At 34.4% G+C, this 16,484-nt stretch overlaps 1 protein-coding gene and 1 pseudogene across 1 annotated transcript; both read right to left on the reverse strand.

The window, feature by feature from the left end:
- Window positions 1-910: 910 nt before the first annotated feature.
- LOC143591526 (uncharacterized protein OsI_027940-like) lies at window positions 911-3,959 on the reverse strand. Its single transcript, XM_077071708.1, has 6 exons — window positions 3,955-3,959; window positions 2,949-3,129; window positions 2,608-2,761; window positions 1,838-1,875; window positions 1,617-1,758; window positions 911-1,059 (listed from the first exon to the last, which is right to left on the reverse strand). The coding sequence occupies exons 1-6, from the start codon at window positions 3,957-3,959 to the stop codon at window positions 983-985; spliced, it is 597 nt and encodes a 198-aa protein (XP_076927823.1). The 3' UTR covers window positions 911-982.
- Window positions 3,960-5,726: 1,767 nt separating this feature from the next.
- Window positions 5,727-8,876, reverse strand: LOC143591536 (putative E3 ubiquitin-protein ligase BAH1-like 1; annotated as a pseudogene).
- Between the last annotated feature and the right edge of the window lie 7,608 nt (window positions 8,877-16,484).

Raw genomic sequence — 16,484 nt, forward strand, 5'->3', positions numbered from 1 at the left:
TTTTTTGGGATTCTAAAATCGGTTATTCGGTTTGTCGGTTTTCAATGGACCCGACCTGAAACCGATTACCCATAATATTAAAGACGGGAAATATTAAGTTTGTAAATAGGTCCGGTCTGGGTTCGGGTTTTTTCGGGGCCGGGCCTAAATGTGCACACCCCTGGTTCATAGCCCAATTTCAACCGCTTTTGAGTAACCCTTTTGTAATATATATATTTTTTTAAATTATTATTAAAAACTGAAACAGACCGTAACTAAAATAACAAGTGATGATCTACAAGTTTTAATTGAACAATTACACTACTCCAAACTCACTTGCAAATGTAGTTAGAATTCTAATATGTTTTAAGAGCAAAAAGGCACTGCTTTGACACACAGTTCAACATGAACTTTATGTAATGCTAAAAACTTGGTTGGTAATCGGCTTTTGTGTAAGTTAAAACACAAATAGAAGCCAACTTGAAACTAAACCAACATCACACTACGTAGTTTATATCATTCCCATCTGCTTCTCTATCTTCAATAATACGACCGTCATATTTGACTAACTTCTTTTAATCTACCACATCGGGTTTTCTCTCTCTCAGAAACACTTCAGTTATTATCTTTTCACCTTTTAAACACTCACAAACATTTATGTAACAATGAATAGTAGATGTTTTATATTTAAGAAATCACTATTCATTAAACTCTAAATTCTAAAGATAGAGATCCTGATGAAGACGCAAAATAGATAAAAGCTCTATACTTTAGGGATAGAGAGGAAACTTGTAGCAGAGGGCAAAGAACCGCTATTGATATTACAACACTCAAAGGTTCAACAATAAAAGGGATAGTAGGATGGCTTTCCTCTCCGAAAGGAGCGGAAAATAAAGTTTTAGTCAAATATCCAAAGTCATGGGGGCACCATAAATCAGGTAAAACTTAAAACCCTAAACCCATTGACCAGGTCAATGCACCGACACCAACACATAGACAAGATTCATGTGCTAGCCGCACCTTCAGTTTTCTCCTCGGAAACCGCATCTACTGCCTTGCTGGTTGCTCCTGATTCTTGACCTACATCGAAAAATTATTTAATCAGCATGACTTATTTCTTAATTCTATGTAGTTATTTTGGCCACATATATTTGTGATCAAAATTAAAATAATTAGTAATTACTTGATTTATCTCAATAATAAGTTTCTTAACTGTATACCCATCCAGATGTAGTTATTCTGGCCCTAAGTACTTGTGATCAAAATTAAAATATTTAGTAATTATAAGATTTATCTCGATAAACAGTTTCTAACTGCATATCCATCCAAATGTAATTCATTTGGCCATGAATATTCGTGATCAAAATTAAGATAATAAGTTATTATTTGATTTACAACAATATTTCTTGATTGTATATCAATCCAAATGCAGTTACTTTGGCCAAGAAAGATTTATCTCATTAATAACTAATTATATGTTCTCAATAAAGATATTTGTGGTGAAAACTAAAATTATAAGTAATTATCTGATTTATCACAATACTCAGTTTCTTAACTGGATATCCCCATCTAAATGCTGTTATTTACTTACTTTCACCATAAAAATATTTCTAGTCAAAATTAAAATAAAAAATTACCTTCATCATCAGTGTCTTCATCATCACCGCCCATAAAATCACCCATATCTGGCATTCCGCCCATGCCACCCATTCCTGGCATGCCCATGCCGCCCATTCCTGGCATACCCATGCCGCCCATACCGCCCATGTCACCAAATTTCTGTAAAAAATCAATTAATATAATAACTAAAGCAGATTAAAGTGAAATTAAGATGATTGTTTAAAAGACAATTTATTACTGAGAAGTCCATTCCTCCCATGTCAAGATCTGCAGGACCTGAAACATTAAATCAAACAAAATCAAATTTTATTAATCTCTAACACGTCAACAAATAAAATCAAAATAACAGGTCTAAAATTGCTCGAAGTTAAATGATAGAAGCTCAAACCATTATTGATATAATATTATTTTCATGATCGTACTTGACTAATGCATACATAAAAATAAAAATAAAAAAAAAGAAAAAAAACCAGAAAAGCATTTTGACCCTTTTTTTTTGTTAAAATAAGCTTTGACCTTTAGCACTTATAAAAGTACACATATCTAAAAGACATCAATCAGGCAACGCCAAATAAAAATGACTGATTAAGAAGACGATTTATCAGCAAACTAAAAAAAACCAACTCCAAAACCGCTTAACAAGAAATAGAAAGGAAGGACAAGTTGGTTTGAGGACCCATTGGTCAAAGGCAACTTCATGTCAGCCGAAAGCTAAAAAACAAAGGCTAAATTTTAGTCGCAGCCTATACACATGTATTAATTTCATTGGTTGGTTTCATGCATCATCAGTACTTTTCAAAATCTTCTGTACCGGCTAAACTTTGCCTCAACCAACAGAGCTTATTTGGTGTTCTCTGATTAAAAGTCGATGCCTATTTTGCAAAATAAGTAGGTCAAAATGACTGATTTCATTTCCCTATAAAAAACATTTTCTAAATGATATTATTTATGCGATGGTGAATCCAGTCACTTATAACTTTTATAAAATACAATATGAACATAGCATACTGGCATCATCATCTTCATCGGCCCATTTATCCCAATCAACTTTCACATAATGTGGTGTTTTGGCATCTCCAGACAAAAGTTTACTCCACCATTTGGCCTCTGCTTTCTCCAAAATACAAAATATACTTCTCTCACCTATATTTATTTTGCTTTCCTACATATCAACACAACAAGCGAATTGTAAAATTTCACTTCCAAAACGTTAAAAGTAACATCTTCAGTTATTCTCCAGCTCCATAGCAAATAAACAAGTTGCTTATAAACATGATATTATTGTGAAACTACAAAGACAATGATATCTATGAAATTAACTTTATATTAAATAATCACTATTAACTTACCTCTACATTAACTTTGTCGAAAAGCTCAAGCTTAAGTTCATACTCATGCTGACCAGCCTTAGCAGAAAATGTAAAAACGCCTTCAGGGGCAAGATTGACTTTTGCATCTTTCGTATCAGCCAATACCACTGTGATAAAAACCTTGTCCTCTCTTTGGGCCCACTTAACCTCAGGATGGCGACTACAAATGTTACACACATGATATTAAAAATATAACAAATAACATATGATAACATATGCATATATTGTGCGTGAAGAAAAGGTTTAAAATAAGATGACCCAAAACCCTAAGAAGTGTAAGAAGTCTATGTAGGCATTGTGTTTTAAATATTAGGCATGGTTTTTGAATTCTTTTGGCATGGTAGTGCATATTGTAGGCATGATTTTTAACGCACCAGTAAATTTAAAACACTACGGTGCTCTAAAATTCATGTCTAAACTCTAAAATGAATTCTCATTATGTTTTATATATATATATATATGATGTTTTTCTATATCATACCCTGCCAAAATAATTGAAAGCATCATTCCTAATAATATCTTGGTATGTTACAAATTTACTGTATGTGTGTTTATCATCAAAGTAAACAGTCATCAATTACTGAAATCACATATTTCCTCGCAACCGCCTAATATTTCGGACGAATATATCACACACATGCTGCTAATCAAGCACCAAGCTTCAAACTTTCTCATCTCAACATACTTACAAAGAATAATGCAAAACTATTAACAATCCAACAAATTAACCATAATATCATGTCCAATTGCTACTAAAATCCCAAATGTTGATCTTTTAAGCGCTCAATAAATTTAAAGACAAATGTCAAATCAATATTGAACCTTTAAAACCTAATTTCAGAGAGCGTATCGTTACTCAAAATCGCAAATTTAAGCTAATTAAAAGGCACCCAAATTAGGGTTTCGAAATCGGGATGGATATAAGACGATACTATAGAGGTAGAAACAGTGAAGATCAAAGACTAATTAGATTAGATTGAATTACCTCATGTTTGATTGATTTGTTTGGTGAAATTGGGAATAACGAAAACCCTAGAAGCTGTTGTTGAGTTGAGTTCAGATTAACCAACCAACCAACCAACCAACCAGCTGCCTCTTATTCTTAAACCCTCCACAAATTGCGGATGTTGGGCCTAATTCTTTTAGCCCAATTGTTTTGGGCCTCTATAGATTGTTCTTCCTGTCCGTATTTTATTACTTTTGGTTGTATTTTAATATGTTATCAAGATTTGATAAAAGTAACAGGAATAATAGGATAATTAACCACTGTTTGAAGTGTTTCACTAAGGGGGTGTTTGTTTTTTCTTCAAACATCTTCAAGGGAGCTAATGTCTGCAGGCGCGCAGACATTACCCTTGAAGACTGTTTGTTTTTTTTCTTAAAACAGATCTGAAGTTATCTTCTTTCATCTTAAAAGAAAAGCAAGGAAATCTTGCTTAAAACATCTTCACAAAAAAACCTTTGCAGCCACCCTCTCATCCACTGCTCCTACCACCGTCCGCCAACACCACCACCCACCGTACGCCGCCACCACCACCCCCGTACCCCGCCGCCACCGTCCACCACCATCCACCGCCACCACCACCGTCCACCACCCACCATCCATCACCACCACCGTCCACCACCCACCATCCATCACCACCACCGTCCGCCACCACCACCACCATCCATCACCGCCACCACCACCATCCATCACCCACCACCACCACCATCCATCACCGCCACCACCACCACCATCCATCACCGCCACCACCACCGTCCACCACCCACCATCCATCACCACCACCGTCCACCACCCACCATCCATCACCACCACCGTCCGCCACCACCACCACCATCCATCACCACCACCGTCCACCACCCACCATCCATCACCACCACCATCCATCACCACCACCACCATCCATCACCGCCACCACCACCATCCATCACCCACCACCACCACCATCCATCACCACCACCGTCCACCACCAACCAAAACCATCCATCACCACCACCCATTGTCCACCACCACCATCCACCGCCACTACCCACCGTCCGCCGCCACTACCACCATCCACCACCACCACCTTCCACCACCCACCAAAACCAAATCGGCATGGCAAGCAAAGACTAAAAACTAGATGTAACTTGAATAAATGACTTCTATCTTGTGAGATAAGTTTGACAGTTATGCAGACAGTATCAGCTTATAAAAACAAACAGTCTTATATTTTCAGCTTGCAGATCTTCAGACCACATCTTCAGTTGCAGACATGAAAACAGATGAAATCAGCTTGCAGACAGTTTATGTCTGCAAAAACAAACAGCACCTAAATTAATTTAAAATTTTTGTTTTTCTGTAAAATGACTCGACTTTCGTTCAATGTTCTGATCTTGTAATTTTTTTAGATAGATGATATATTGCATTCCTCTTATATGTATGTATATTTTTAACAGCAAAAGTCCACCTTTATCTTGTATTTGTAAAGATTTGAACTAACAACCTTACATTTGTAAGGAGAGACACCATATCACTAGACCAATTGATAATTGATAGCGTATTTTAAATATGCTCTTTCATTTTGTTATATCAAAATTATGTTAAAAGATTTTTATTCGTCTTCCATACACAAAAAAGAATGTCATCGGCGCTTTTTATTAGTTAAATATGTAAAATAAAAACATGTTTTTAAGTGCGGTGTATAGTTTTACACACAGAACGAAAAATAAATATGTGAAGTACATTAAGATTACTCGGCATAATAATCTTGTGAATTAACATTTAACTGCCTATTGTCTCAATAGAAATATGTAACACCAAAAGCACATTACAATATGTCCAATCTTTCTACTTGGCTGTTAAATTGCGTTTGCTTGTTTGTCTAGATCCCTAAGAATGATCGTGACTGTGCTTCCCAATGCTCCTTTGCCTATCGAATCCTTTCTACTCTCTCGGTTTTATGTCTTTCCTCCCAATATTCGGGACAATTGCAGAACTTATTAATTTTGTCAAATTTTTGTGACTTTCTTTGTAGATCTGATAAAATGAGTGGGGAACTGGTTAATTTTTAGTGTAGATCAAGCACACCAAGTTATGTTGCACTTTATGACCTATTGGCCGATAATAATCCATATTTATAGTTGACCAATGATAATCTTAACTTTCATTTTTGTTGCCAAGAGCAATACCAGTAGCATACTTATTGTAGATTTTATACCTGATTTCGATTGTGCATTTGTCCATTTGGGTTAGAATCATCATCGTGAGAGATATCAAGTGAAACTGAAGTATAAATCTATAATGATTATGCTACTAGGATTGCTATTTGACAAAAAAAAAGTGAACGTTATAATTATTATCATTGGTCAAAGTGTAAGTATGAGTTATTATCGTCAAAAGGTCATAGTTGGTATTATTAAAATCTCATTTTCCTACAAAAAAAATTTCACAAATAGTTTAAGTTATTACATAAAACACATTAAATAAATAAATAAACAAACAAACAACTAGATGACGGGTTGACACGTACACGATTCGTTTAACTAAATGTCTTCGAGGGTTCGATTCAAAACCGACCCAAACCCATGAATATCATGTCGCATAAAAAATTCACACATCTAATTCGGGTGCCCCCTACACAACTCTTGACTCATGCATTTGAGTTAGATTTATTTATTTATTTATTATTATTATTATTATTATTATTATTATTTTTGTCAAAAAAAAGGTACCTTCTACTCAGTAAAATGTTAAGTTCATCCAAATGAAGAGATTCGTGATAAACCCGTGCCTGTATTATAAAGAAAAAAGATTAACGCAAATGTTTTTGACGATTTTTGAATAATAATAATAATAATAATAATAATAATAATAATAATAATAATAATAATAATAATAATAATAATAATAATAATAATAATAATAATAATATTTACTTCTCTACAAAGAGGACATTTTGCTGTGGATTTTGTTACCTTTAATCCATCCACAATTGTTACCGATCCAGACTTGCAAGCACACATGAAACAGAATATGTGTCCACAAGTCAAACATACAGGGTCAAACACAGTTTCCTGCCAAAACATATATTAAATAAATTCTTTCTATAAAACTTATTTATAAAGATTGACAAAATTACAAGAAAACGTTTTTTTTCCATTTATAGAACATTAAACGTGTCATCTTTTATCTTCAAAAGTCATGTTGAACATCTTTTGTGTTAACCTTTGTAACAAATTATGCCATTTACATCTTTGTGTTAACCTTTATAACAAATTATGTCACTTACACTAATTGTCATATAACTTTAGTTACTATTCAAAACATAACAATTCTGACCTTACCCCTAAATGATCAAATCTACAAGTTTCGTAGTTATTTTCTTTATTTTTTTTCCTCTCTGTTACAATTCTTTGTTTCTTTTGTTCTTTTCATCACTTTTATAAATAAGAGAAAAGACAAAAAAAATAAAAATAAAAATAAAAGTGAAAATTAAAAATTTGGTCCTTTAAGGGGCAAGGATAAAATTGTGATCGAAATTTAAAAAAATAACTAAAGTTTTTACAGACAGGTAAGTAATGTATTAGTTTTAACACAAAGAATGTTAAGTGTAATTTTTGAATATAAATACTGAAACTTGCAATTTTGTATAAACGCTTTATGTAATTTGCCCCCAAAGAGTTATAATTTTTAAAAGATTGGGTTTTGCGATTCAAAAAGGGGTAGCGGCGCAGCTTGTTGCCCGCTTGTCTTCTGTTTCGATGTAATCCAATGAACATGATTGTTTTAACATATATTAACATATATAAAATGAGTAAAAAAAAAAAAGAGTTATCAAATTGAAAAAAAAAAGAGAGAACGTAAGAAGAACTAACCAAACATATGGAGCAAGTCAAGTCGATCTCAAGTTTAACCGCATGAAAAATCTCACAAGAGAGTGACGGTTTTCCGTCATTAAATATGATACCGCAGCTTTCAAACAATTCGGAACGTTTTCCCTCTTTAGTCTTTACCCTTTGCTTCCGTTAAGTTAATATGGAAAGCAATAAGCTCATAAAGCCATGGAGATTGAAGGATTTCCATGTGCATGCTTTGGACTTGTGACCGTAATGCTTCACCTTGATTAGAGCCATGTATCTGCATCATTATAACAGAAAGTGTGTGTTTGTTCAAATGAAAAAAAAAAACATAAAAGCAGGGAGATTGGGTAACTGGTCAAGCGCGTTTGATTAAAAACGGACCGTTTTTAGTACGAGAGACCAATTTCTAGACTATATTTTTTATTTTTTTTTTTATTTTTGAAACACAACCCAAATGAACCCAGTAACTAGCTAATAAAGGGATCAAAATACATATCCACCATTAAAGACAAGACATGACATGACATGATACCTTATCATATTTCTCAAGTATTTTTCGCATAGCAATGGCATTAATAATTGCGTAGCCAACAAGATCATTGCCTTGTTGAATCAAATTAGCACTATGAGTGTGATTCCTCTGCAACTTGTGGGTACACCACACAAAGCACTTGCGAAAGCCACTTGCTAGATGAACATCAACCACCTTTTGTGCACACTCATTAAAGCATCCAACTACCATTGACATCTCCTTTGTAAGCGAAGGAAAGAAGCTTCCATCACAAACTACATACATGATAAATATTAATTATTAGAATTTTACAAAAACATAAACATAATAATAATAACAGTGATTCTTTGTTAAACATATATATATACCGGGGCAAGGATGAGTGCAGCTGTTATCAGAAGAATCATCAGGACCCAATAGATAACTCGGTGAGCGATTAGTAATGTCTGTACGACATCGTTTCAAGATTTTCTTGAGATTTTTAAAACCCACAGCGGGTAGGTTCTTTTGATGGTGGGTTTGCATGTATCTTCGTATTTCTTGCAGAACTTCATCGCTTATTTGATCATCGATCGAACTGGTTGTTATTTTGAAGGAAAAAGGAGATTAAATATATATAAAGTGCGTACGTGTGGGTTCCGTTTGTTTGATGGTGGCTGTCTTTATATTATACACAATAATTTATGTAGAAAAGAAAAGATTAATGGTAGTCTGCGCTTGACTAGAGTACCATAAACGCTCAGTTTTTCCAACTTCCGTTTACTTTACTACATGTTTAACTTAATTAAAATATCAAACAAATTGCAATAATTAAAAATTATAAGGAGTATTTAACACTAAGTTTTTTAAATATATATGTAAAGCTCTATAGAAATACTTCAAATTAACTTACGGGTCGTTATATTCAAACACCACCCTCATGAGGTGTTAACAAATGTATACGGCTCGTATAGAGGCTATACGAGTCATATAGTCCTTGCATAATTGACAAACGTACTTTATGACAGCTTTTTCAGTTTATACGAGTCGTATAGGGTCTATATGACCCGTATAGATTGAGACACACTCCGATACATTATGACATGATTCTACCCTATAGCACCTGGTGTTTGAATAACCTATGTGATGTGTGAATAACCTGTGCCTTAACTTAATTGAGTGGTTCGATATTTTGAAAAGTAAGTATGAGTTACCTTGTTATAATAAAATTAAAACATGATTATAATTTTATAATTTATCTCTTGCTTATATGCTTTATTTTTGTACTTTTTTTACCCATATACTTTTAAAAGTAAATAAGTAATCAATATAACTATATAAGGTTATTTCTGTATACATTTAATATTTAAAGTGAACTACTAGCTTCATTAAGAGTACGTGAGGAAAAAAACAATAATTTGAACATACAAGCCCATTGTACACATATGTTTTGACTACTTGTAATAGAATCTAGTAATCCACACTATAGATCAAGAATAAAGATGAAACATCTAAAGGTACCCTGGATCTTATTATTTTGTTAGGTTTGTGTTGTATAGTTGGTTGATAGGTTATGAAAGCCGGGTAGAAATTGACGAATCCCAACCCGAGCTATATATACAAAAGTTTTTAGGTATATTGGTTTTTAATGATCCTAACTATTGACTTTTGGTCACTGCTGGTCCCAACTAATGAATTGGCTACTAATGGTCCCAACTTTTAAAGTATTTGTTCATAACGGTTCGTGACACAGAATCCTAACATCGTTAGTTTCAAGTCGCCGGAAAAACGGTTTTGGCCGGAAAACTCAATTTTTTTTCCCGAAAACTCAACATTTTTGTCCCAAACATTTTGGTAACTTCGTATCGGACATTTAGGAACTTTTTTCTAGTAAAAGCCCCAATTGTTGAGGCCGCCGGAAACCCTAGAACCATCGTTGAAATCGGTTGATGATGCTCAAGTGGTGGTGGTTGGTTAGCGGTTAGTCAATTGGCGATGATTGCGGTGTTCAGGTGGTGTTTTCCGGCAACAAATTTGAATTTTCCAGCCAAAAAACGTTTTCCCGACCTGAAACTAACGACGTTAGTATTTTGTTAGTCGCGGACCATTAGGAACAAATACTTTAAAAGTTAGGACCATCAGTAGCCAATTCTAATGTTGGGACCAGCAGTAACCAAAAGGCAATAGTTGGGATCATTAAAAACCAATATTAACAAGTTTTTATTATGCTTATCTATTATTGTTTTTCCCTTTTATGCTTATGTTAGGAAAATACACAAAATGTATTTATAGAAAGAAAGGAGTAGTTCACGTGAACTTTAACCAAATTTTAGAAATTGATGCTATGCTTATCCATTAGTCCATTACGCCTTTTTAGTGGATGTCGTTTTCCATTTCAAAAGGTGAGTGAAAAATGAGATAGAAGGGAGATAAAAGATGTAATCTTGATGTTTTTCTACACAATAAAAAGTCATCATAGATCAAACAAATCAAGCATGTATGAATGCAGGTTATTTGTTTCTAGATAATATATAACGCTGTGATTGTTTTCAAATTGAATTATAGTGATGGCTTATTTGAAATCTCAATCGTATAATTATGAAGTATAACTTTGGTTGCCCTAATTCTGTCTTGGCTTATCATTTTCGGACTGAACCTAGGTCTTGGGGTGAGCAAAGAGGTCTTATCCGTAATACCTGACCCAACCTGGATAATTATGCAAGACCTGCGAGCCAACTCTATTGTAAATAAGTGGACTGATCGGTTCGGTCTCACTTGGTTTTTGGTCACCCATATAGGAGTAAACAAGCCTTACCCATCATCCGACCCGGACACGGTTCATGGTCTTCTCAGGACCCAGGAACTAACCATATTGTAATATAATCAAGTCTGACAGGTTCAGGTCTTACGTGTCTTATCTGGTTTATGTTCACCCCTACATAAGACTGTTGTACAATGGTCAACAACCTCAATTTTCATCGGATTCGCATACTCGAAATCAGTTGTCCATGGGCTTACCCGAAGGTTAACTGCGGTGTTGCTGACCAACCCGACGAACCCATTTCCTACTCGATGTTGGGTTCGAATACCCTTATAAAAGAATTGTATGAATCAAGACGTGGGAGAAGTGATTTCACCAGCCCACTTGAGTGACGGTGATAATAAATAAATATTAAAACGATTTCTGATTTATTTTTGCGAAACATAAATAACCTCTTCTTTTATAGTGATGCACTATTGTAGAAGGATTTTTCATTGGCATAAAAAAGTAAGGTTTGGATCAAATACAAATAACATTAACATATCCTTGAAAATTGGGTTCATCAATATTGTTTATTAATAATATTTATGTGTGTTTAAGGGTAAACTTGAAAATAAATTTTGAAAGTGAACATTTGTAATGGGACAACTAAAAAAGAAAATAATGACACTTTTAATGGGACGGAGGGAGTACATAATTACTCTAACTGATTCTCACAATTAGCACATTATTTTATTTGTAACGTTAACTTTCCTTCAAAAAAGTAAACATATAAATATAATAAAAAAAAATAGTGCACACCACCCTGTCTAGGGTATTTAGGGCCTACTAGCCCATTAGATATCTAGGGCTGCATTCTATTATTAAAAGTAGCGGAAGGTGATAGTCGACACAATCCACAATTTGCTCAATTGATAACGAAGCCTTATTCAATGGAAACTAGAAAATAAACGAAACAAAACATAAAATAGAGGTGGGACAGGGGGCGAGCATACAACCCTGTCTAGGGTTTGAACTTGGTGACAAAGGCTTGGGTTGCGTTTATATTTTTTTTATATACATTTTTTGAGAAAGCCGGGGGAAAGTCGTTGACTTGCAGCGCTTCAGGATCACTATGAAGAATATTGATTATTTCTTTTTGGCAAAATCAAGCAACTAATGGACTTTTTAACCGAATTTTGGATCTATAAGTCAAGAATCGAGATTGAGACTAATGTTGTTGTTGTTTCCAACCTAAGCTTCTGATTCTCTACTACTCTGATTGTAGGGGAGTATAGTATTTAGGGTTTTAGTATCGAGCTCACAGGTCTGATTTAGCTCTGTATATTGTATCCTAAAATCTAATACATTGGGCTGAGCTTCCCTCGTTAATTAGTCACAAAACAAACATAGAAATATAAATCATGTTTCCCAAAGTAAATCTAATGGCATCAGAGTTTTTGATCCTCATATCTATACAATAGTTAGTTTATATATTTATACCATTATAGTAAATATAATCATATAAAGCACCATCTATAGCCACCATATAGTTAAAACACTCATACGTGTGCAGTAAAAAAGAAACCAAACATGACAGGTTTACTCGAAATTTGAAATATCCAAAAACAGGCATTTGAGTGTGTGATTAGCTTTTAAAATTTTCACATGTATGGGGCAGACGTTTGAGTAGGTGATACCCCGGGTTACCCGAAACGTATAACCAAAAGTTTTTAGTTTTAGTTTTCATATGCTTTTACCCTTATTTGGTAATATCTCATTCTAGTAGCTTTATTATGTGCAACGATCACTTTTCTTTTGTTGTGTGCTATAATGTATGAAGTTAAGGACCTTTGGAATTTATAGCATGTAATAGCCCCGACCCCTATACCTTGGGAAGGGAAGCCGTGAACATCGAGTGGTTGCATCGGCATTTTATTAAAATGTTTGCAGCGGAATATTTCATCAGGACCGTAGTTAGGAAAAATAATCAGAGTTATAAAAACACCATGATTTTTATTTCAAAAACTGGGATTAAAACCCATTTTTATACAAACATAAGTTTTATAGGGATAAACCCTAATTTACAAAACATATTTCTTTATTCTGGTGACAAGCCACTTATTTAAGCTGAAGGCCTGCAGGCATCATTCATTTGTCTCTAACAAGTCACCTGAAACATATTTAAAAATATTTGATCAGCATGAAATACTTGTAAGTACATTCATTTGTAAATGACACATTTTACAATACAACATTAAGATATTTTTACATCGGCCTGCTTACAAATTACCGAAAGGTACTTGCCACTCGACCGTATCTGTGACTGTGGTCATATTACTTATTGGCTAACACAATAGGTAACGTGTAATAGCCCAGTAGGCAAACCTTGTTACAAAACCCTACAATACCATTAGTAACCATCCTGTAAGCCTACAGAGACTTAATCACTATAATGTAATTAAAATCATTTGAAAATATATTTAAAAACATTTGGACTATCTGTCATGAGTTTAATAGGTTTAGAAAATCATCATGACAATATTGGAAAATCAGTTGTCTCACGCAAATGTGAGTTGCATAAATCTAGAATATCTCCTTGAAAGTTTACAATTAACAAGCCTCCTGATATTAAACACCTAGGTTAAGCACAATGTAGTATATCTAAGTTAGTATAAACCCCATAATCATAAAGATAATCACGAGACTAGAAACTTTACACGATGGCACAATGTCTTACCTTGTTCAGGCAGAGCTTTCGGATTCGCGTATAAAAATTTCTTTCGATCGGAGAGGGTGTCGTTAAGACCACTCGGGTATTGTACTAATACTCCTGTATATGAGAAAATTGAGAGAGATTTGATTTTTGGGATGAGAAAATGAAGTCTGGATCCCAACCTATTTATAGTTGAAACTGGGTCAGTTCGCGTAGCGCGAACCAACTCCAATAAATACTTCGCGTCACGCGAAGTAAACATAGGGTTGCCGAGTCAACACATGGCAGACAACGCGTCACCGTTGCGTGACTATCACGTCGCGTAGCGCCGCGCGAAGGGTTACTTCGCATCGCGTGAAGGAAAAAAGAATTTCAAAAACATTAAGGCGTGCGAAGTGCAAAGTGCGCCATCAAAGCGCCACATTGCATTCATCGCATTTCGCCCGAGCCTGTGCGCGTGTGCATTGGGTGCTTTGCATCCTCTGCTAGGACCACTGGGTGTGATTTATCATATAAGAATGTTATCATATGAGCTCTCTTGCTTATAAAGAGCTTACAAGTTTTATAATCTAGCAATGTGAGACAATAACTTACAATTTTATTTATACCAAGGTGGAAGCATTTCATTTTTTTTCCTCCACCAATGTGGGATGGAATTCACTTCTTTTATTTTCTCCATTCTTCCTTTTGTTTATTTTATTTCTTTACTTTTCATTTTATTATTTTATGGTTTTTTATATATCATCATGAAAATTACAATTTTTAAAAATATTTCAAACATTTTATGGTATGCTAATATGTATGTCGTTTATCATATCTTAAAATTCAAGGGAATTCAAAGGAATTGGAATTAAAATCCCATGACATGGAGCGTTCGCTTCGTTGGAATTGAAATCTTAATTCCATTTTGGTGTGTTAGGTTGCTAAAGAGTTCTTCAAATTACTTTAAATAAAGAAATTCCAGATCCTTCCAGAATGTTGAGGAATTCAAGTAAATTCTTAGGAATCTTTGATAAGTTGTCGTTTCAAGTGTGTTCACGTTCAGTTCAACGCCCTGGGTTGGTTTGCATCTGGTACGATGGCCCGGATTGGTTCGGTCGCCCCGGATCAGTTCGTGTTTGACTCAATTGTTGAATTTTAACGAGGACAACGAATAAAACATTTTTATTTTTCTACTTTTTTTATTTTTGATTTATATTTTGAGCTATGGATTTTTTTATTATTATTTTTGAATGTTTTTTTGGAAGAGTTTTGATCTTAATAGAAAACTCCTAATAAAATTCAAAAAAGGAAAATAAAAAAAAATTATAACATAAAATATAAATAAAAAACAAAAAATTTAAAAAAACAAAAATGTTTCCTCCGTTGTCCTCGTTAAAAAAAAAAGAAATCGAAACCTGTTCTGACCCAAACCAAGACAACTATTTTTTTAATTGACTCGTTCTGACCCAAACCCATTTCGACCCAAACATGTTTCGACCCATGACCCGTTAGAGCCAACCCAACCCATTTGTCGCCCCTGCCTGAAGGTGATGGGTTGGCTGGAGAGACGATGATATTTGTGGTGATTGATTAAAATTCATTTGTCAAACGAACACATAAAAATGGAATTGGATTTTCAATTCCTTCTAATTCCGATTTCTATTGGAATGTTCAGATTTCAAATCCAATTTTTCCAATTCCAAATCCAATGTAAATTCCAATTTTGTTTCATTATGTGAAACGAACGTATCCTAAGTTTTAGTTGTCATAAAACATAAATTATTCAAAAGTTAAAATGGCAAGAGAAAAAATGTACTTGAAAATCACAACAAATATTTTTTTATCAAACTAACAAAATTTTATAATTAAGTATGAGACTGAAATTACCAATACCAACCCCAAGCGCCCTACCATCATATCTGTTCCGGCGCAAGCCTCTCTTCCTTTGATCTTTATTATTTTCTATCGGACTATTGGTTTTTATTTGTCCCAAGTATTTCATTTTTGCCGGCGCTGGTCCCAACTATCACTTTAACTGCCAACGGTCCCAACTTTCACACATGTGTCTGCCACCAGTCCACGACTAACCGAGTACTAACTCCGTTATGTTTTTGCTGACGTGTCCATCCTACGTGTTAAAAAACGTTGACGTGGCTGCCTGCGTGTATATTAATAACAAAAATCCTTCTCCTCCTGTATATTAATAACAAAAAACCCTAAACCCAAATCGATATCTCCAATCGATCGAGAACCCAATCTCACCGGAACCCTCCCGCCGGAGCTTTTTACACACCGGTCGTTGCAACAGCTAACCCTAGCGTACAACCAGTTCCAATGGGTTCAAACTCTGGCGAACTGTGTGACAATCGTCAATTTCAGGTTAACTCCGTTAACTCAACTCCGTCAATTCAAACTTAAGATCATAAAATCTTTAACGCACACTTCATTACATTTAAACTAGGGTTTAAATGACGCTTAACACTTACTACATGTGTAGTCTTTCGGGATTTGCACCGAAACGCAAACAAGTTGACGCAAACGATTGAGGAATAAACGAAAAACGTCAACATAATAATTATGTGATAATTATGTGTTAACATATGTGTTACTTGATTATATTGTGTGTAATGCTAAACAAGAAACAAGAACTAAGTTAGTTAAGTTAGAAAAACAACACTTGAAAGTAGAGGGACTTGAGTGTAACTTGTGTGTCTATAAATATAACCTTAAAAATTAAACCCTAAC

The sequence above is a fragment of the Bidens hawaiensis genome, unplaced genomic scaffold (assembly GCF_021521415.1).
Source record: "Bidens hawaiensis isolate Kalapana, Puna unplaced genomic scaffold, B.hawaiensis_p1.1 tig00039879_1, whole genome shotgun sequence".
In the NCBI taxonomy this organism is placed as follows: Eukaryota; Viridiplantae; Streptophyta; class Magnoliopsida; order Asterales; family Asteraceae; genus Bidens; species Bidens hawaiensis.